Below are 23,541 nucleotides of genomic sequence, written 5' to 3'. Positions count from 1 at the left end.
TTTGTTGAAGGCTTTGGTCAGAGTTAGGCTGTGATCTTCCCATTTCTGAGCTCTCCAGAGCAGTTCTACCTGCTTCAACTTTACAGACTTCTGGGTCACTTCTAATCCAAGTTTTCACTTGCTAGAACTAATTATAAACAGCTGAAAAGTAAATGCCCTTAACTCAAGTAGGCACTTGAGCCAGTAAGGAAAATAGCAGTACCAGGGAATAGGTAGTGTCCCACACTCTCATAGCCAACAATCTGAATTTGAAACCACTTTATATGTGCTATTTTAACCTGTGTTTCCCACGTTGACCAGAGCAAAGAATGTGCTGTTGGGGGAACACAGGCTGAGATACTCTTAGCTTTGCTCTCCCAGAAGGCTGGCAGTGAAGAGAAGTGGGAAAAGTCTTCCCAAATCCTTGAAAATGAGACTCTTCAACATCAGATGGCCTGGAGCAATTCAGTTTTTCAGGACAGCCTCTTGTGAAGAAATCTACTGTTACCTTCAGAGTGTTTACATGGGAGGTGACAAGTCTGAACAGGCAAGTTCTTTCTTTTAGCAGTAGTCATTGCCATGCAGGTGACAGGTGAAAGAAAATTCCTGGAACTCCACAGTGTTCAAAGGCAGACTCACAAAGTTTATGAACCCGCAGTTGGAAAGCACACCAAAACCCCAAATCCTGCCCTGGGCAGGGCTCTGAGGGAGTAACAGAGCAGCCAGAGATGCTTTCACTGAGGGGCAAATCCCGAGCAGGGTGAGGACGGGTGCCTCCTGCTCCGCTCTGAGCAGCAGCAGCTCGGCCGGGCCGGGCCCCTCAGCGCGGGAGGAGCTGCGTGAGGAACGGGAGCGGATCCCCTGCCCTGCTCCTCTCCGGCTTCTCCAAACCGCGGGCCATTGATCCTGAGCCCTTGCCCCGCGCCCAGAGCAGAGCAAGAGGCTGCCTCTGTCCTCTCCCCTCTACTCTAGTTCCCTTGCAAAACAGAAGGCAAGATTCAGGAGAGAAAGCACTGATGTAAAACAAATTACCAGTCGCCATAATAAAGTCCAGTGTATCTCCAAGTTATCAAACTATCTGCAAGTGTGCAGAAAGTCATAAGATAGTCCTCACTCTGATTCAGGGGGAAAAAAGCCCTTGGACACATCAGATTTACTTCAACCAAGTCATTTTCAAGGACCTCAGTGTGTGCTGCACAAAGGCCTTCTCACATAGCCTTAACCTATTAACGGCTCTCTAATTTCAGACATAATCTTGGTTAAAACCCACAAAAACTCCCTGCTCTGAACTCACATGTGACCACATCAAGGGCCTCTGCTTATGCTGAGGATTATTAAGCCTGTTGGACAGGTTATAACAGCTGGCTTCCCCACAGGGCCTTGCAATATCGTGACGGTAGTTTTCTGCACAATGTTTTCTGATGATTTAGAATGATTTTCTCCATAAAGCAGCCTATTCCTCTGGACTCTTGTTTCCTAACAGCAGGAACCACTGTTTCTGCTGAGCTAAATTCCATCCCCATTCCCTACCAGAATAGCTGCTGCAATGTTTTGACATCTGACGCTGAGGAAAAGGCTTCCGAGAGTCTCCTCCTGCGGCAGCGTGAGGAGCTGCTCTTGGCTTCACCAGAGTCAGGCTGAGCACTCTCGAGGGCGTTTCTATTCCTCTTTGAGCTTTTGTCTTTGTTTATGTTACTGTAGCCAGCCACATAGCTCTGTGTGTGTACAGATGACAGATGTGTTTATATTGCTTTATAGGTGGGATAGTTGTAGAATTACATTTTGCCAGATGAATGTGAAATGATGGAGTATGCTTTCACACACTTACTGCCAACAAAATACCTTTTAAAAGTTGTTCCAATGTACAGGATAACATTTTTCATGGCAAAGTCTTAAGTGTATATTGTACTGTTGAAAGTAAGGTCCTTGAAATTAGAAAACAGGATATACTGAAAGTCAAATTCACTGTATCAGAAAAAGAGGGAAACTCTGTTCCTTCCCTTATTACTGATTTTTTTTCTCTATTTTAGAGCTTGAACCAGTTCAATTTCCCCAGCTGACAGTTTTGCTCTGTTTGATGTAGATTTGGTATGGCTTTTTGTACATAAGCTTTGAAGAAACTACCTCTTAAATTGGTAAGTATTGTGCCTGTAGCATGACACTTGTCACTCTTTTATTTATCTTAAGAAGTGAGCAACAATTTTCAAAAGGTGCACAACAGATTATAAGGACAGCTTTGACAAGACCAGAGGAAAAATAATACCAGTTAAATGCTCTGCGGGTTTTGGAAGACTACAAAGTACAAACTGTCATGAAGCCAACTTAATATAACTGTTTCCTTTATACTCTAAGGATTCACAAGGGACTTCACTGCTAGCACAAAGGAAATAAAGCCTGTTGTGCTAGAAAAGACTTTGTTGCTTACAATTTTTAAAATGACACAAAGTTTCCTTACAGGAAATGCTACATTCATACAAATTCCCATATTTATTTGTAGACAAAAATTACCATTCATATAGCAGGAAAACTAGATGAAAGCAGAGGCAGAATAGACTTAGACCCACTATGGGTTATTGGTGAACACAACTACATGACAGCAATAAATACAACTACACAAAAATTTTACTGAAATGTAGAGAAATCTTTATTGTCTCATTTTTCAGTACCAGCCTAATTTCATAACAGGAATTCTTGAAAATAAATTACTACAGGAATGTGAGTGAGGAGCTTACAGAGTCTGTTTTAGGTAAAGCTTAGCTTTTCTTCTGTTGTTACACTATTCTACCGAGATACACTGACTTGGGATATTTTTTCTTTAGATCAGGCCACTGAACAATGAAATAATCTGAAAAGTAGTAAAGAATCTTTCCAGACAGGGATAAAGTTTCCACACGGCAGATGCTCTCTACATACACAATGATTGTTCTTTTTATTCGTAGAAGGCCAAGAAGAAAAGCAGATAAACAGACAGGAACACATGTTCCTGGTCCATTGCACAATATCTAAAAGAAATGAAACACATTACAAAAGTAAATAATGAGAATTTTCATACAGTAAAGAATTAAAAGTGTGTATATTCATTTAAAATTACATTTACACAAAAAATATATTTCAAAAATGGCAATGGCAGGTGAATACGAAAAAAAGCGGGGGGGCAAACAAAAGACATTATTTCAAAGTAGCTGTCAAAAATACTACATTTCTTTACATGTCATGAAGGAGGAAAAGAGCTCTGAGATGGCATGGTTATTCCTATGAAGGAAAAGTTTACAGTTCCTTGACTCATGGTTATATAACCAAAACAGCTTCTACTCTCAGTCACAGCTTTGTGTCGTATCAGTATCAGTCATGAAATCTGTGCACATAATAAAGCCAAAGAAATTTAATTAGGATTAAACCTGGGATCCACTTATAAACCTCTTAAACCTTGGCTTAAGTCAGCAAAACACTTCAGAGTTGATCAGAAATGTGCTGATGTATTAGGACCTTCACGAGAATCTATTAGCTGATAGGTGTGACTCGGTTTTATTTTTTATTTTTAATAAACACTAGGAGACAGTTACAAGCACACAGGAGGAAGGTGTTTTGGCAAAAACATGTCATGTCCTTGGAGCAGAGGATCTCAAATTCATGTATAAATGTTAACAACAAAGCAAAGTACTCTTTTAATTTTAGACATTGTTCAACTGAAAAACAGACTGCTTAAAAGTAAAAGGTTTAAACCAGGGTATATTAGGCACTCCACTTGGTATCAAAATTAATTTCAGGCAAGAAATTTCTCACTAAACTTAAATACTACCATGTAATCAGTACTTTTCTGCACAGCTGGGATTACATGGCAATAAAGAGTTCTTTTATAAACGCATGGCCCTATACCCCATTTTTTTTTGTTCCAAGTTCACCAGCTTGTAAAAGATACACTGGTGAGGGAAAAAAATCTGAGTTTCTGCTTCAGGGCTATAACAATCAGTTCAGAACATTTCCTTTCCTGCTTCATGGCAAGATCCCACTGATAAAGGGGGAGCCTCACTTAAAAGCAACAGCTTTGGAGCTACAGAGTTCCAAATTCTCTCACCCATGCTTTGCCTTGATCATAGCCCCAGAAATCCAGCTTGGGGATGTGATGATTGCAATGCTGTGTTTTCTTACCACAATCAACAGACTGTAATACTGTTTCTAAAAATGTTCTGATTTTATTGTTGATCTTAATTGAACTATTTATTAATGTACAACTTTGCTGATGTTTTCTCAAAGTCCCTTACAAGCAACATGCTGTATGCAGTTTTAATCTTGAAAGTTTAGGGTATCAACTTCACAGATACTTGAATTTGGAACTTGCAATGGTGTACTTATTTTGTATTATTTTTGTACTCTATAGCTCAGAAGCTGAACACATCAACTGCATACCTGAATTTTGAAATCAGAGCAATATACTGTGGTTTCAAACCTCCTGCTGAACCTGATTTCAAGCACATCCATGCTGGGACTTTAAATCCTACTCTACAATCTACTGAGAATGAAGATCTGGTTTTTATATGTTTGGCTTGGTGAGTAAGGACATAAAACAACCACACATGCTGCCTTTTTGCATTTCAAAGAAACGTTTCCATATCTGTGAACTAAATGATGCATTTTGTTGTATTTTCTGGAAAGTTTAACTAATTTGCAGGAATGTTGACTGCAGTACTGGTACATGGCTACTGACATGTAACTTAAGGCATGCTTAGGTATGTCTATTTGTAATAGCATTTGTTACTGTAGTGAAAATAAAGGCATAGAAAATAATGTGTTCTCCTGTGTCTGCAGGCAAAACCCACCAGCATCCCTGCAGAAGCTGGGCTGTTTCAGACAAGTGCATAAGAACCACCTAAAGCCCCAATAAATTATTTACTACTCACTATTTTTGTGAGTTGAATGTACAGTAAAACTACTGATTTCCTATTCAAAATTCAGCTTTAAGTGAACAAACAAAAATGTGCACCACTGCTGAACAGGAACTCCACTTCTCCTTTCCTTTAGTAGAGCTACCTGGAGTACACATACTGTCTTATCTTCACTGCTCCCTGAGCCCTTTCTCTTCTATTGCCACCTATTCTATTGCCATTTCTGTTCTATTGCCATCCTCTCTCCTGTCCTTTCCTCACTGCCATCGTTTCCATCAATCTGTCTGTACTCTACCCAATCCTCGGAGATGTCTCCCACCCATCCTCTTCCCTAGTTTTCTTTGTGATCACTGGTGTTCATCTCTCTTTGCAACCCTCTTCTCAGGCACCCTTCCAGCTGTCTTCCTTCCTGAATGGCTCTGCATTCTTTTAGCCTCCATCTACTATGAAAGCTCAAGCACTGGTCCTTTAATTTCCACCGTCTGACACAAAAAACATCAGTTGTGGATATGATTTAGGTCAGGTGGCCATCCTAACATTCTACTGAGCCCAGAAGTTGAGAATTGTAGAACAGGTTTTATAAAAAGCTGAATTTTTACAATCATGGTCTCCCTCAAGCTTCATCGTACTTCTCCCCTTTATTAAGCCTGGCCAGCAGCTCCAGTCCTTTTAGTATTTGGTATCTTTGTGTCTAGATGCACACACAGAGGTAATTGCCACAATGAATTCCAAACTAAGTGTACTCACAAAACATCATGTAATGAAATAACAGTAAATGGGTCTATCTGTGAACCTCTATGTAGCTCTAAATGCCACACTGAGCTGCTGTTACTACTTTGCTGAGGTACAAAACAGGCAACAATCGAAATTAAAATCATAACAAAATACCTCTCCTATATTCAGGTTTTGATATGATGTACTCAGTTTATAGCTTCTGCTGACTGTTTATCATTTGTAAGCTGCTTCTCAGATGCCCTTTGATCCATGGAAAAGCACTTGCACACAGGAAATAGGACCAGGAAAATTATAGACTTGACATCTTTAAAAAAAAACATGATCTGATCATAACTCATGTCTTCTGCTCTTTCCCCTTTCACACATATGAATTCAAACAAGACAAAGCAGATGTGGCTCTATAGGATTTCTGTATGCAAAGTCCTCATAATACTCTGACTATAGATGTTCCTATCCCAAAATGCTTAGATTCAGGAACTGGCCCCTGAAAGAGACTGTTATAAACCTGCTGAAGCCCACAAACAAACAGATCACTATCTGAACTGGGGCCTGTGATCTGTAAATCAGAACTGAAGATTAACCTTCAGTTAATCTTCAGTGCATGTCTACAGACATGTCCTACCTAGAACTGGTGCAGTTGCAATTGCAGCGGCAATTCCCCTCCAAAAATCTGGTCTGACCAGTCCTACTTACTCCCTCTCACACTGCCAGCAGGAAGGGAGACCAGTGGTCCTTCTGCTTGGAGTCCAACATCATACACTCTTCAAGGAATACAGGGGAAACTTCTGAGAAAACAAATATGTATGTTATAAAGAAGAGGAATCATTTGGGAATGTGCAAGATAGAAATGCTGCTGTTCAGCTCCTGCCAGCACACAAACCAGAAAGGATGATGGAAAGGAACTGAATAATAAACAGCCTTCCTTAAAGGTGAGAAGATGAGCACTCCTACTAGTGAATTTCAAAACACTATTCAAAAGTAAATTTTGGAGAATGATTATGTCTTACACCTCAAAAAGACCAAGGCTTTTGCTTTACCCCACTAGCAGAATACCAGTGTCTCCTACTGAACCCCATGGCAATCATCAGCATGCTGTGGGGAAGAGGCAGGAATCTATTGGACCAGAGGGGACCAGGGCCTCTACAAGGTCAAACAGCTATTGAGGGTGTTTCCCTCAAATATCTATTTACAATTATCTACTTCCCTCAGTATCTACTTACTTTAGCTACAAGGCTGCCTGTAGAATATTTGTGTTGCATGAGATACATCTCTGAAAATCTGAGTTCAGCCTTCCTTAATGAGGCAGCAGAAAGGGGGAAAGAGGTGGCAAAGACAATTTCTGTGTCACTTTTGTGACCTCTTGAGCTGCAATTGTCCAAGGTCTTTCCGGGTCACTGGGGGTTCCAACTTTGTTGCCAAGAAGCTGTAAGGGACTGTCCCAGAAGCCAGTGCTCCAGGTCTCTCTACACCATTTATATGCACCTCTAATGCAAAGAAACGCCCAGCTCACTGTTAAATTGGCTCACTGGCTGCCTGGGCTCACAGGTCTATAAACTAAGTCCTACATACTAAAATTCACTTCCAATTCAATCAAACCAAACTTTAAACAGGACAATAAACTAATCAAGCTGTATATTACTGGAAGTTTAGAAGTAAAGGATCAGAATACAACATTTACCTTCAGCAACTCTATAAATCTAATTTCCTATTAATCACTTCTATATAAAAATGGAATAGTTCTTGCCTTTGTGTTTCAGATATTTTCCACAGCTGTTGAAAGAAAATAAGCTAAGCCAGCAGTCTGGGAACTGCTGGGAACACTGGCACATGGCACCACTGCTGATAAAAGCTACTTTTGAGTTGGTGAATGCAGCACTGTAGCAGAGTGACATTTACCAGTGAAAACACTGAAAGCAGAGCTTGCAGCTTCACTGGGATTAAATGTCACTGGTTAAAGCAAAAACGTTTTGCAGTTTTTTCTTATAAGTACATAAACATACAATTGCTGTGTATCTTTTAAAGAACAAGTGTTTAAGTACTACTTATATTCCCAAATTATAACAATCAAAAGGAGCACAACATAAGTCCCCCTAAACTTAGTAGAAAGTGGAAAACTAATTTGTGTTTTGCTTTGCATAGGAAACTGGCAACACCTGCTTAATGTCTTCTGCAGAGATTGGCCTTTTGTCACCTGGTCAAGAGCAGAAAAATTGCCCTGCTCCCTGGGGCTGGGGATGGTGGGAGTGTGGCAATGCTGTTTGCTGCTGGGATGTGCATGTGTGAACTGAAGACTGTGCTGCTTACCAGGCATGGAGCGACCTCCTGGAGTACCTTTAGGACACTGCTTGGACCTCCTTCATTCTGGCATTGCTCCCTATTCCACAGTGCTGAACAACTGGAGATAGGACTAAGGGAATAGGAGGTGGTGGTGATAGACAACTACTAAGAGAGGCAAAGGCAAGTGGAGTGATACAAAATGGACCAAAGCTGGGTTAACTGAATGATATATATATATATATCTATGCAAGTCCTACTTTTTTAACTGCTATGCAATACCTACTTTTTAACAATGTAGGAAAAAAAACCCCATTAGGTATTTCTATGTTATAGGAATAATGAATGTTTCCATTTGTGTGGTTTTTGTTTTGATGGGGGAGGTGGTTATTTCTGTGGCACAAGAAGAGAATCTTCAATGAATTGATTTGTATTCTGCTGTGTAAATTACAGCATCTCATGAGCTCACCAGCACTTACTTGGTTTTAATACTATATTACTGTCTAAAAAACTTCACACTCAAATACTTAAGCATGTTGAGAGGGAGTGTTGTTATTGAAGCTTTTGCTAGTCCTGCTCTTTAGTATGTCTGAAAATTCAAGTTTTGAACCTTAGGAAAAATTAACTTAGAACTGTTAATACTTTTTACGGTTTAAAAAAAGCAGGAACCTTTTTCAACAGTTCCTTATTATTGCAAATGATGGGGGAGAAAGAAGAATTTCAGGTTCTGTTTCAACAATAGAAAGGTCATTAAATACCTACTGGTTTATTCTTTCTGAACAGTGAAGATCTTATCCAGTTCACTTTCCTCCACCACCTGCATATAAAACCAGCTAAAACTTCACACCCTATTTGCTGTTTGAACTTACCTGCAGAATGCAAGGTAGGACAAAAAAATGCCAAGAAACTAGCTGTGTAGTCTGATGTAAATCAGGCAATTAAGGTAGAACTGAATTATACCTAGCTACACTTTAATCTTCTACTGTCTAAATCACTTGAATCATCAGGGGTGCAAGAAGGAAGTTACAGTGTCCTACAGCAACAGCTTGTGTTTGGGCTGGTCAGCAGCTGAGCTTGTAGCATTGCCATGAAAACCTTTCTTCTTCACCTCTGGATCTCACTGGTACAGTAGCTCTTGTTATTGTACAATACACCCAGTAAGTGAGGTGCTCTTCAAAACAAGCAGAGACATGTGTGGTCCTACAGGCAGATTACCTAACCAGGATAAATAAGATTAGTGAATGCCAGAGTAGGGAAGAGAGAAGTGGAAGAGCAAGGACTTAAATCAGTACACTACACAGCTGGAGTTCTATTTGTTTCTGAGTATTACTTTCATCATAGAATGAAATAGATTGGGAAGCATCACCTTTTATGCAGCTCTCACTTTCTAAAGGTTTGGGGAGAGAGAGAAAGGAAAATCCTACCTAGTGGATTTTTCTATAGGAGAAAAGGAGAGCTTCTGCAAAAGCACTAGGAACTAGATGTAAGTATTTAATCATAACAGCATTAGGCATTGTCACTTCTGCCTTCTAGGCCTGACCCAGAGTTACCAACCCATTGTCCTCAGGGGCAAGAGACAAGGGAAGAGGCTCAGCTGATGTAATTTGCATCAGCATCCACATACAAAGTAGTGAGGGAAGCTCCTGGATTCCAGCAGAGCACAGGAGCTTAGCTGTGCATGTGGCTATTTGACACTGTAAAGACTTAAAACAGCTCAGGTCTGCTTGTGGGTATGCCCAAGGGCTTTACTGATGAAAATAAAAGATATGACTGGGGTCATTAAGAGTGTCAGAAGTTAGGCAATGGCTTAGTGAGGAAGGTTTGAGAATCTTCGTTTGGATGTCTAAAGAAACATGCAGGCTCTAATTTTTTCTAAGGAGTCTAACCTTAGGCACCTTACGTAACTGCCCCTGTATGCCAGGTGACAGGTCTGCCATTGGGATTAAAAGGTCTTTGGAGGGGTAGTTTCCATCAGCATACTTCCCAGCCTAGTTGCCAAACGTAAAATGACAAACACAGAATGTTCAATTAAAAATAATAATAAATGACAGCTGTGAGACTGGAACTAAGGCTCAAGTCTGTGAAAATGTTAGTGTTGGTTATCAAAACATTACAAGAAAACCCAGGCTGTCAGTGGAACCAACAAAACAACTACTGAGTCTTTTGAGAAACCGTGGGAGATGGGTAGAAGGTTGGTTAAGAAAGAACAAGATTACCAAAGCAGATACAGGGTGGAGAATAAACTAACTCCCTGCCTATGTTACTATGGAATGGGTATGTGGTTTATTGCTGCTGACAAATTAGTAGGAAGTAGAGGAAATTTGACTTAGTGTAGATGAAAAAGTTGGTCATAAAAGAATTCAGTAAAAGGCCTTTGCCAAGTAAATTAAATGGTAGCTACTAAACTACATCTCTAGCTACAACACTAGGTACTATCTGGCTTTCAGCAACATCACCTTGGCTGAATCTGAACCTGACTACATCATCTTGGTCACCATGAGAAATACCATCCAACCTTTGAGCCTCTTTACAAATAATTTTTACATACTGCTTATTGTAGTAGCCTGCTTCTACTTGAAAGGAAAAATTAAATCCAAGGACTTTCAAATATACTCATGTATGTTACTAATAGCAGCCTAAAATGAGCCTTCTATTGCAAATCTCAGTGTGTCTTTCATTAATCGGGCATTTGTTTAACTTCAGTTTGAAAGCAGTATTTTAGGTTAACTACACATGACATTTAAATGTACATAAAACATCTCTGAGCTACTGCCTAATCACTGAAGCTGGTATAGCAGGAATGTGCACCAAATACCTGCCTGAAATATCTTCTTAGTGTAAAACCTAGGGGTGTTGGCAGTCTGTATCTGCATACCAGTGGTTAGATTTAGCAAGACTGTTAATGCTTTATAACATACGTGGAAGTGTGACCAGGGTGTTCATTAGGTTCCTAATGAACCTGATAGCTGATGAGTTAAGACTCTTTTAGGTCTAAGAATGCCTCCTTAAATCTAAGCTAAGATCTCAGTTCATCTTTACTGCTACTTCTGTCCTCCCTCTGAAAAGGAGTGTCTATAGGCACGTCTAACGAGCAGTCACGGAAAGGGCAGAGCTACAATTCGGCTTTGAACCAGCTGATTGGAATAGCTTTAGATGTTTATCTGTGCTCAGCACAGGGTAATTCTGCATTGTGGCTGCAGGGTAGCTGTACACAAGGTAGGAGGGGTGAATAAGACTCATTTTCATCAACACTGAGAAGTTAAACACAAATTTTAATGCTTTCACTTTGGTTTCTTTTTAGATGAAACAATTTGTATCACTGGAGGTCTTAATCCAGTGTTCTTACTCTTGCTTATTTTGACTGTTTTGATCCTAGAAGCACAAGAGTAGATCAGACATACTATCAATCTGGTCCAAAAGAATTATAAACACCGGGGAAAGCTTCAGCATACAAAAGAATGCAGCAGTTAGTCCTAATATTGCATTATACAAAGTTCATTTGTTAAAAAATGAATAGAGAAAAAAACGCCACCACCCAGATTTTGTAGCTTTCCACAAAGTTCCAATTAGAACCGTGATATAAGGGACAATAACTTACTATTTGTCACAGTAATTTGTGAGAGTGTTATGAACTTAAGATATTTTGGGCAGGGCACAAAGAATGGAAAATCTTAGCTAAATGAAATAATGATCTCCTTTCATTTAGCTTACTGTGTGAACACTTCTGTAACCAGAAGCTGCCTCAGTCAGTTTAACCAGTCAGGGGACCAGGCATGTGTGATGTGCAGTCATAAAAGAATAGGTAGATTGCTACAAGCATGGTGAGCTGTGCAGCTTTCAGGCTTCTAGAAAGAAGTTTAAAAAGGAGAGACTCATTCAACTGACAGCTGGTGGGGAGGGAGTGACAGCAGAGCACGTACTTGCTGTGCAAATGTAAACTTACTACAGACTTCCCACAGGAAGGAGGCCCTAATGTGGGAGGACCGTCTTCTTAGCCTGATTTAACCCAGGTTTTTCCAAATAGCAGTCATCTGAAAACATCTACTTATTTCAGGCTCTGTACTGCCCTGAGGCACTAGGAACTGTTGAGAAGTGTCCCCAGAAAAGGAAAAAAAGTGTGGTCCTAAGGGTCCAGAATGTGCAATCTACTAATGAATGGAACTTTATGCAGCATTTCTGCACAATTCTAGGTGAAATTTAATTATATTAAAGGATAGCAAATCACTGACCCAATTACATAACCCATCTATGGCTTGGAAGTGTCTATGGCTATGGATAGAATACTTCTGCTGTGTGGTAGGTGCACATCCTTCATTTTCAGTTTGGCTTTCAGGTATGCCAGAATGACCAGGATAATCATGATCCAGACAAAAGGCTAGATCACCTGAAAACCTCGATTCAGGGTTGGCAAACTAGCCCAAGGACAATGGTTCAGTAAGCAGCAAGAGAAGAGAAGGCCAGCTTCCTTTGAACTTGTATCTACTGACTGACCTCAAGCATATTATAGGAAAGATGTAACTTTAGTTTTGTCCTTGTATAACAAACAATCTGTGTAAGATGCAGTAATTTTCTTTATCTTTGGAAAAAAATATCTGTGCAGCTTGTCTAATTTTTCTGTAATACGAAGGATGTGCATCCTTTCCTAGATAACAGATCTTATAACACCTTGTTCTGGTTTTATGTTTCTTCTTAGCCTTTTTCTCAATGAAGACAATAAAGTCTCTTTTCTCTGCCCAGCTACCTGTTTTCATGGTAGGAATTTGCAGTCTTTGAGACTGTATGTTAAGTCTGGCTACAGCTGATAAATGGTTTTAAAAGCTTTTCTGGGGGAAGGTAGGTGTAGGCAATGTGTGCTGGCACAAGTCTTTCCTTCCCTGGAATTTTAGGTCTCTGTATAGGAAGCCTATCTAAGGCAGATAGATGATGTAAAAACTGCCCACCACACATTCACCTGCAAAACACTCTGACACATTATTTCTGTAATTCTTGGCTATAGAAGCCAATCATCACTTCTGACATCTTAATTGTTACTTGGCTTAATGTCTCTAAAGGGACTTAACTTTGCAGAGCACAAATGCTCGTAACTCAGAAATGGGCCTCCTGAAGATGATCTCAAGCTGAACAACTAAGCTAACTTTTATATTTCTAAAACTCTCTGGAGGCCCACTTCAAGTGTGGGTCAAGTCCTGCAAGAAAGCAAAGATCTCCAGGAAGTCGTTCTGTTCTTTCTGAACTTACTGTCTTGAAGAAAGGTTAGATGGAACTGATTTCTCATGGAAAGTAAACCAAGAAGCTTTGCCAGATCAGTGTGAGATACAAAAGGGACACAGTGCTCATCAAGTAAAGCATATATCAAGTAACTCCTGTGCAGCTGGGTTTGCTGTTTCCCTTTTGCAGCTATTTGTACTCCACAGATAGGCTTAGGTTGGCATAACTAGCATATCTGTTCCAAATCTTGCCTTTGTGCACCTAATGGTTTTGGGCTCCCTTTGCAGTACTTCTCTTTTCCTGCATTTCTTGACAACTGCAACATTTCTGTGTTTCTCTAGATTGTGGGTACTTAGAGAAGACTTCAGTCATTCCTTCATAGACATATTTCTGACAAGCCTGAAATCACAGGTAAGGATTTGGGGATCACTCATGCTTACAAATGACTAAGAAGCAACTCGATGTTGTCTTTCACTCCTGCAGTTAAACAAAACCAGAGTCTAGACTGAAAATGTACAGCACCCTCTGTAAGCTCTACTGTTTAAAAATACAAAGCTCTCAGCATGATGTAATATGGTGCTTGTTTCTAAACTCGGTTGTTGATTTCCATGCCAAAAGTTATAGATGAATCCTGTGAATGCCAGCATTTGTCCCAGCCTTTCTAGTTCTTTATATTACTAAGCATTGCATTTTGCCAAGAGTAGAGTGAGTTTCAATTCACTGCAAACATTTTTGTTGAAAGGCAATTAAATACTACCAGTTGCTTCACATACCATACAGTCTTTTCACTGGCAATGTGAGACATTTTAATCCCTGAATCAGTCTCCTCAGATAAGTGTTTTAAAATCTTTGCAGCTCTCTGAGTTACTATATTTTACAGAATTCTTAAACTAAGATATGCACACGAGTATGTAAGCAGCTTTTAACTGGTACACGATTTGCCACAATGCCAGAGATGCTTCTGCCAGCTGCTATTTGTGGTTGGTAATTGCACCTGACAAAAAGCAATTTGGGTTGCCTTCCCCTGCAGCTCTTTAACCACGGATGAAGACTCTTTGGATCTCATTTTGAAACAGGGGTTACTTTAAACACTGCAAAGGGCTTAAAGACCTTGCTAAAATGTATCCTTAATTTTACAAGGGCAAGTGTTTTTCAAAAACGTTAGTCTTCTGATAGCTTATCACAGTTCATCAACTCCAACACCATTTCTAATAATTCTATGTGTAAATCTCACTGTCACTTTAAATTCCTTTGGTAAATAGAGAAAACGTAGAATTAGATTAGTAACTTCCTGCTTCCTATAATAAGCTACACAGTGATATTTTTCCAGTCAATTTCTTTTGTAGTAAGTAAAAAAATAAATATACATTAACCTAACACAATGGTGTAGCAAAGTGATTATTATGTTACTCACATTCTTCTGTTTGCTCATGTAAACAAACTTGACTATTACCTCTGCCCCAATCAAAATCACTGCAGAAAGAATATGCCACCTTCTCCCCTCTCCCAATTTTATCTCCGGTTTTCGAAACAGGCTTGAAAAACAGTAACTGCAGAAAAAGCTACTTTTGTTGTTCTGCACACTAAACTGCTTTGAAAATTCCAGCAAGCAAGTAGCTTTTGATCTGACAGGAACTGACCAGTACTATTGAAGCAAATGAGATCAAATTACTCACAGCAGCCTCTCTAAACATTCAAAATATCACAAACATTAAAAAGCCTCTTTAGAATTAGTTACACAGTTCACAGAGGGATTTTAAGAAGTCTCTTTACAAGTATCCTCTGTGCATGTATAGATGCGACTACTAAACTATGAAAAATACCTTGTTACTGCACTAGTTTTTACATGCTTCATTAAAATATTTTAAACCTCATAAAATATGAATTTGAAGTTCTGCTAACATAATGCTTTTTAAAAAGCCTTCAAGTTTAGATTACTAACTCCTTAAGATGACACCAACTCTAGAGAGAAGCCAGCTGCAACCAAATTTTTTCTCACAGAATTTTAAGACTTAAATCTAGGAGACCAGTGCACTACCTTTTATGTTAACACAAAACTTTATGGATTGACTGTCTCCTTTGTAGTTCTACCATCTGACAACCCTGAATGCTTCTGCCTTGTTTAAATGTGTGGAATATTTTAAAATAAATGTAATTAGCATGAGAGTGCAGTTTTCTGAACAGCTTGAAAAAGCTACTAAAGTGCTGAGGAGTTGCTACTTCAGCAGTGATGCTTTTTGTCATTAGAGGAGATAATTAATGTCAGTCAGCCAAAGACTAAATAAATATGCATTGTAGCTCAAAAGTCCATGTAAGCACAAGAACTGAATCTGTATATATTTGCGCTGGTCTGAACCTGTCTGTGCCAGACTGGTCATACCATTTTAGAAGCAAGCCCAGCCAACAGGATAACCAGGCTTTCAGGCATAGTTTGTGCTGCTGCAATCCTGAAGAGATATTATCAGGAAGAAGCAATCTTGTTTTTGCTAGCTCTACCAGCAAAACAAGGGAGCGACTCTCTGATGTTACTTGCAAACTTAGAGAGGGAAAACTGGTATTTGCTATTCTAATTCATCAGCAGTGCAACCTGTTCTTTCTTGATGCATTGCTGCTATATTTAATTTAACATTAAAAATAGTTTTCCTCTTAATTGTAAATCTAAGCATACATATGAGATGCAGTCTGCAATGTGTTGATATTCCAAGTGCTTTTATGATGGGGATTAGCAAGTTCTCAATAAATTAAAATTTTCTTTACCTACCAAATCTGGTTTCCGTTTGTAGGTCAGAGGAAGAGAGTAAAGTATGGAGTATAGTGTTGTTACCACAGAGGAGATCCAAGACTGTCTAACCTCACGGCTTCTGGGAATGCGATCAAGGGTGAACTGGAAAACAGCACGAGGAGAGGAGCTGTTACTTTTCTGAGAATGCTGTGGCTCCTTCTTTCTAAATCTGTCTGTAGCAATCTTTTCTTAAATTTTTTTTTACTCTAGTTTGGAGACGTTTTGTGTATAAAAAGCATACAGTAAAGTATAAAAGGTACAGAGGAATACTAGAACTATGTAGCTATTGTTTAGTCCCGTCTCAGGTTACGTCAAACCGCTGGCAAGTCCCCGCAGTTGTGCCGGGAGTGTTGGGCGAGTGCGGCACCTCGTGGGCACCAGCGGCGCTCGGAGCCGCACTGCGGCCCCCGGCCCCTGAAACTCCCGGGGGCTTTCGGGGCACCAAATGCAGCGGCTTTTCCCCGCTGATGTCCGCGGAGTGCTATCAAAAACGTAAAAGCAGCTATCACCATCCTTTAAAGGAGTACTCAGTGAGTATTCAAAAGATATGCATGATGCATGTTCAAAATGCAAAATATTTGCCTAAAGAAACAGGAAAGAACATCTTACCATTAAATAAAAAATAGGTAAAGAAGTAACTTTCTTTGTTCTTTCCCTAAGTGAAGATGATTCACTGTGTGTAAAAAGTACCAAATTAATAAAGCAAGGATGTTGTCTTTTTGTCTTGAAACTCTGGGAGCAGGGAGCAGTTGTTGGGCTGCCAGCCCTCCTTGCAGGTGGCTTTACCTCGATGCAGAGGAGCTGCCCCTAGGAATTACTGCTATGTCAGAAGGCACTCCTCCTGACAGACGTTTTTGACAGTTTAAATGAAACAAATGTAGTGGCTGCAGTGCAGTGTTCAGTGATGCTGACATGTGGACAGTAGTTGTTATCTCACTTCACATGGGACACCAGATCACTACCACTCTGGAAGAACTTATATTGGGTGTGAGAAACTCTAAATACTGAAAATTGCCCAGTTACTTCAAATGCACATTGCTAATTGTCATAGCTTAGTCCTGGTGATTTGTGCCCCTGAGAGATGACAAAAGCTGTATGGTAAGTACAAACTGTAAGTACAAATCTGTTTTGAATAGCAATAACTGGGACTTTTTTAATATATAAGGTGGAAAGAATAAAAAACTCCTAACACTTGTAAATGCAGAATGTTAATTTTCTTGACAGAAATGATCCTGTTTCACTGTGATATGTTTCTTTAATAGCTGTGATACTGGAAGGCATTAACAGGTGTTACAAACTGATTTTTTTATATTTTATTTGTAGGTGTTGAAACTCCGATTGCATTACTCTGACAACAGAATACGAAAAATAAACATACCCCCTGCTCCCTATTCAACAGGTTTCTGGTTATCACTGCCTCTGTCTCTTAAAGCTTTGGAAGAGTTCAGGTAATAAAAAGAAATGCTGTAAGTGGAGTTTAGACCCTTGCGTAGTACTCAGCCCTGCAAGAAATATGGGTATGGTAAGGTGGTTTTAGGCAGATCACGGCTCAGTGGAACTATTCAGATGAACCTTCACTGTAAGAATGGTGTTAAAGAGTATTTGAGAAAAAAACTGTACATTATTTTCTTCATCATTAAAAAACCCAAATAATTTCAGCAAAACTTGGCAGGAACTCCAAACAGTATCAAAGTAGAAATTTACTCGTAGAATTCAAGTAAAGATCAGGCCGATTTTATCTATACTTTTCAAAAAACCTGCTGAAAACTTTGCACATCAGTGTCTATGTCATGTTAGGACTTCAGTCCACACATCAAACAACTCCTAAATAATAATAAGAAAAACAAAACTGGGGGGGGGGTTTGTTGTTGTTTGTTTGTTTAAAAGCCACTGCCAGATGCTTCTGTAATCCCAGACTCTCACCTCATGAAGTCCTGTCAATGTTCCAGACAAAGGTACATCCTGTCTATTTTGCTGGAATACTGCATAATATGTCTGATACCAGAAAAAGATTTCTCCTCTATCTAGTATGGTGTCATATTGTTGCATTTTTTTTCTTTACATCTTTGTAAGTGATGAATTTTTTTTTTTTTACTTTGAAAACAAATGTTCCAAACTGGCAAGTCCATAATGTAATTTCAAAACCAGTGATGTAGTCCTTTACCTAGTAAATATTGTTGTTTTGCAAGGATGCAAGGAAAAGCTGGTGGGAAACTGCAACTGCTGTGAATTATTATAATATGCTTAGCTGAATATACTGCAATGCTTGCAAAGAAACTGGGTTTACATAATTCTTTCTCATGCTGAGAAAAAAGATTTCTTAGCATAGTACCTCTCATGAAACATAAAATGGAAAAGAACATATGGTCAGAAGAGGTTTATGTAAAGGTTAGTTAATCTGGTTGCTCATCTCAGACATGAGCAATGGGGGTATAGGAATTCGTGTTCTTCAGTCAACAAATCTAAGTTGTCTCTCTGCTGCTAGAGGATGTTGACAGCAGCTGAAACAGGTTCTGCAGGAGCACAGAAGGTTCCCTGAGTAACAGCTCTGGGGGCATCCATGTGGAATAGTTGTGGTTACAGGTGGGGGGCAACAAAGAGGTCAGTGATAGCAGAACCAGAGACTTTTCATAGGAGGCATTTTTGATTTCTTTTTCAAGAGACTGAGTGGGTCAAGGTGCAGCATTTTTCTTCTTGTAAGCAAGATGCTCATTCTGGCTTTCCTTCCTTCTCCCTGAATAGCTGTTAAAATGGAGCTAGACCACAGATGAAAAAGAAAAATATTTGGGGAGGTGTGTGTGTTCAACTTTCTTTTACATCACTGATTTTCTGTTACATCATTATTGTAATTTGTCTTCCATCTGGTCCTTAGTTCTGAAAAAATTTACTTCCTTAACAAGATGAGGAAAGGAATGACCATGTGTTGAAGCATTCAGACTTCTCCCTTTCATTTATGCAAAGCTGTAAGAAGCTACTAAGACATAATTTTTAAATGTTTGATGATCTCCAGTGTCCCCTATAACAAAACACACACTGTGTATGAGTGTGTGAAAGCACACTCTGAAAGTTAGCAAATATATGTTACAAGCATGTGATCTTTACTTTCCAAAATTTATCTTTCATTTTCACTCTAAAGACTTTTTCTCAGTAGAAAGAGAATGGTCAAAGGAACATCAGCATCTGTTATCCAGACATCAAACCCACATGCAGCCAAAAGTGTTCCTCTGGCTTTCAACATTGAGGGAAAATATAACTACAGGATCTGTTAGTAGTTGGAGGGTTTATAAAAGGGAAGCTGCTTGGCAAAAACAAGTGAACTATGAAAACCACATAACCTTTTAATACTGAAAATATGTATCTTTAAGAAATCTAATAATTTAGGGTTGGAAATTTTTCAGGTAAGTGAACATGACTGTGTGAATGGCTATTTACCCAGCCAGATTTCTCTGAACAGGAAATACCTCTGGTCACTTTATTAAGCATCCATCCTCGGTGCACAATGAAAGGTGAAAGTTGGGGTAAACAAACTTAAAAATGTCATTCCTAAGTGAGCCTGTTGTTCACCTTAGCAGCAGTTGCCTTACATTAAAAGGGTTTATTCTGAAAATCGTTGGTACTGAGTCCAACAGTCTTTTGTCCCAATAGGGCTGCTGACGACAATGGAAGTGCACCATATGAAATCAACACCATGTAAATAATTAGTTTACTGTGTGCTGTCCTATTTGCTCAAAAGAACTTATGATTTCTGTAGTCAGAACATTCATTTCCACTGTACTTATTCCACTTACTCTCTACTAATCTCACTGGATGTCAGATCCCACTTGAGGTCAGCAGTTATGCTGCTGTCTGTTAATCATACAGCAAACTAGTTGAAAGCAAGCAAACATCTGAGAAAAAGATAAACAAGATATTTTAATGATTTTTTCAGGATTTTTAGGAGTTCAGCATTTGCTCAGGTTATCAGTCAGAAAACTGACATTCAGAGGCCTTGCATCCCTTTTAAACACACGTTTAATAATTTATTTTAGAAATACAATCAAGACACAGTCTAGAAATACACAAAGCCAATACAATTTAAATTATGGTTTTCTTAGATAAAATATTTTTATATATAATTTCTTTCAAAAAAAATACTATGTGTCACTGAGGGAAATGCCAAACTAAAAAAAAAAAAAAATCCTCTGCCATATTTTTGTCCCCAGTACTCTTATAGCTACAAGTAACACTTTAATGGCTAGCTGATTTACAAAATTAAGAGACTTCTTTTCAGCATGTTTTTCTTGAGCAAGGGAGAGCCTTCCTTGTACAGTTACTTTCACTACAATTACATTCTCTCATCACTTTAAGTGGATTAACATGTTAAACAAGAGGTAAAGGCTTTTAAGAGAAAGTAAGGAAGGTGGTAATGAAAACAGGGAGCAAGAATGGCATTTGCTATTTTTAGGCATATTTACTTTGCATTTTCAGTGTCTCTCTAGTACAGCATTAATTAGTAGTGTTTATTTATTTTATTTCTAGAACCAGTTTGCATAGAATGGCACCCTTAGCTGAGCTTTAGTGCAAGTGGTCATCAATACCTAGAAAATCAAACGCACTTGTTGATTATATAAATATCCTTTCAAAGAACCACTTCTAAACAGCCTTGAATTAGAATGTCATGTTAAGATTTTTCTTACATGAGTATATTTAACAAGTTACCTGGGAGTTGGAGTATGTTTCAGCTCTTTTTTGTTCAAAAGAACGTATTTTAGCTTCACTCATCTTATCTGAGTCCGCCAAAACATAATGTGTAGGAGAGTATGACTCTGACAAACAGCTAAGTAACCTCAGGATTTCTGTTGTGTGCCCACCTGTTAAACAAAAGCTGCAATTAGTATGTGAAAAATTTCGTAGCTTTCCATTTCTTCAGCTGAATCAGTCACTTTTCATTTTAAAGCATATTGGTACTACTACTACCAGTGAGAGTATCTTCTGAGAGTAAAGGCTTCAATTAGAGGATAGTAACATGGAAAGAACTCAGCTCCCACTGAAGTGGTATTGATGGACGTTTTCCAATGAAATGGGATTGAATCAGGGTCACACAGGCATCTGACATTTGTGCTTAATCTCCTGTACACAGTGCAGAACACCGGGAAAAGAGTGACACTGTAATCTGTACTCAAAGGCCACCCCCTGGTGCGATGGTCAAAATGAAGCTGGACGGGATCTGTCTCAGAGCTGCACCTTGGAAGCAGAACTGCCACTGACCCTGACCTGGGCTGTGACCTGCCCGAGCAGGGGCTGCACTATCCCAGCTCATCACACCGAACCAGCCAGGCAGCAGCACCACCCTGCAGCCACAGCGGGGTCACCCTGCAGCCACAGCAGTGTCACCCTGCAGCCACAGCGGGGTCACCCTGCAGCCACAGCGGTGCCAGCCACAGCGGGGTCACCCTGCAGCCACAGCAGTGCCAGCCACAGCAGTGTCACCCTGCAGCCACAGCGGTGCCAGCCACAGCGGGGTCACCCTGCAGCCACAGCAGTACCAGCCACAGCAGTGTCACCCTGCAGCCACAGCAGTGCCAGCCACAGCGGGGTCACCCTGCAGCCACAGCGGTGCAGCCGCTGGGTGCTGACAGAACAAGCAGTCCTTCTCCAGCTGCTGCTCTGACCACTGCCCTTGAACGGGCCTTCACAACCTTCTACTGCAGGGTCACTCTGTCCCGGAGCTAAACTGGCACTAAACCGAGAGAAGGGGAGGGTGTACTTACTGTGCTTTTTGGGAGCTGGGTTAATTTTTTTTTTTTTGGTCATTTGAGTTTCCTACAAAGCAGTTAGAGTGGGGGAGAAGGAAGATTGTGTGAATAGGTAAAGTGGAGCAGTCTCACCTTTTATCTGTTGGACTGGATCAGACCAACATGAAACCGCACCCATAAGTGTTTACTGGATGTGTTACTTTTCTGCTGGAAGTTGCAGATCAAAACAGTAAACTAAATGTATTCCTACTACCTCCTGCTGTTCGGTGTCTCTAGGCTCCCAAGAGACCTTTGCTGCACAGGTTAAGCACTTGTAGCTGGTGAAGAACTGACAAGCAAGGAGAGCTATGTTGCAGCATTGCACCAGACTTGGCCACCTTTCTGTACAATTTCATGCGGTATTTTTCAAATTCATTTGGAGATATTTTCTCCGGAGTGGTGTTTGTTAAAGGTTTCACAAATTTTAATGCAATTATCTGAGCACTCACAGAAGAGCAGGAGATTTCTACTTAAAAGTCTCACAGAATAGGCTTGAACATTACATGAATCTTAACTGACATGTATTATTTCACCTGGTAAGCTTATATATAGTGGAAGTATTCTTTTAATATGGACAAACTAGAATCCAAAGGACTGAAGGAAAGCACACACATTTCCAGCCCTAGTGGAAGTAAAGATGACCTCAAGAATTATAAAACTGCCAGTCAAACTCAGATTGCAGAAAGATCTTGGGATTATTAGTCAATTCATTGGTGCAAAAACCAAAGGGATACTGAGGTGCTGAAATCACAGCGGGCCTGTATCTGTCAACTGCAAATTTTAAAATAATTTTTTGGGGGTAAATTAATTGCCCTTCAACTCTGGGGGGGTAACAAGGAGTACTATACCCCCTTGTGAGCGTGGGGTGACATTCCTGCCTCTAACGGATCCACGTGTGACTCTCGTAAGTAAATCACAGCAAGGTGGTTTGGGTAAATTGCAAAATGCCACGTATGTAAAGGGCGTGCCAATCTTTGGAAAGCCGTGCTCTCAGTGATCCATCACCACCACTGATTTTCAGTCAGAAGACCGAGAAGCTGCACGTGTCAGTCCTGCACCAGTTTATCGATGCCTTTGCACGTGACTTTGGTGAAATGCACGTGCTGTTGGAGGGAAAGGTTCTGAAACTGAACTGCCGGACATAAACACGGACGAAAATGCCCAAGATGAGTATGTAGCATAACAATGACTCAAATCGAGAACCAACACACCCAAAGACAGGCGGCGGCCCCGAGGACACCCGGCCCGGCCGGCCCGCGGGAGCTGCCATGGCGGGGCCCCGGCCCGGCTGCTGACACGTGCCGCCGCGACTACAACTCCCGGCGTACACTAGGGCAAATCGGCGGCGCCGCGCTGGCTGCGCGCCGCGCTGCATGCCGGGACTCGTAGTTCCAGGAACATGGAGCGGCAGCTCTGCGCCGCCACCGGCTCCCGTCGGCGCCAACCCCCACTCACCAGAGCCGGCCACCACCAGGAGACTGAACGGAGGCGTCCGCCGGCCGCGGCACCTCCTATCCAGGAGCACGAGGGGGACAAGCAGTAAGGAGAGGAGGAGGAGCAGAAGGACGACGACAGGCAGCTCCTCCATCCGCCGCCGGGGCCACCCCGCGCGGAAGCGGCAGTGGCACCTCCCCGTACGGCGGCCGGCGCGGTTCAAGTCTCCCTTCAATCCGCGCTGTGAGCGCGGTGGCGGCCGCGGGGGCGGTGGCGGCCGCGGGCGGGCAGGCGGGGCTCGGCGGGCGCGGTGATGCGGCGTGAGGGGCTCCCCGTGTGCCCGCCCTGGGTTCCCCGCACCTCCGAGCAGCGCTGGCACCCGCTGCCCCGCAGCCGGCGTCCCGGGGCTCCGAAATACCCCCGTAAGCACGGGGATGACGAGAGCCGGCGCTCTCAGGGCCCGCGGGCCCAG

At 40.9% G+C, this 23,541-nt stretch overlaps 1 protein-coding gene across 1 annotated transcript; it reads right to left on the bottom strand.

Moving 5' to 3' along the window:
* Positions 1 to 2,602: 2,602 nt before the first annotated feature.
* On the bottom strand, positions 2,603 to 23,274 carry ALG14 (ALG14 UDP-N-acetylglucosaminyltransferase subunit). The gene is made up of 4 exons (XM_069022909.1): positions 23,091 to 23,274; positions 20,560 to 20,711; positions 15,841 to 15,963; positions 2,603 to 2,981 (listed from the first exon to the last, which is right to left on the bottom strand). The coding sequence occupies exons 1-4, from the start codon at positions 23,221 to 23,223 to the stop codon at positions 2,751 to 2,753; spliced, it is 639 nt and encodes a 212-aa protein (XP_068879010.1). The 5' UTR covers positions 23,224 to 23,274; the 3' UTR covers positions 2,603 to 2,750.
* Between the last annotated feature and the right edge of the window lie 267 nt (positions 23,275 to 23,541).

Source organism: Aphelocoma coerulescens, chromosome 8 (assembly GCF_041296385.1).
Source record: "Aphelocoma coerulescens isolate FSJ_1873_10779 chromosome 8, UR_Acoe_1.0, whole genome shotgun sequence".
Taxonomy (NCBI): Eukaryota; Metazoa; Chordata; class Aves; order Passeriformes; family Corvidae; genus Aphelocoma; species Aphelocoma coerulescens.
The sequence above is the reverse complement of the archived record's forward strand: the minus strand, read 5'-3'. Positions and strand labels throughout refer to the sequence as shown.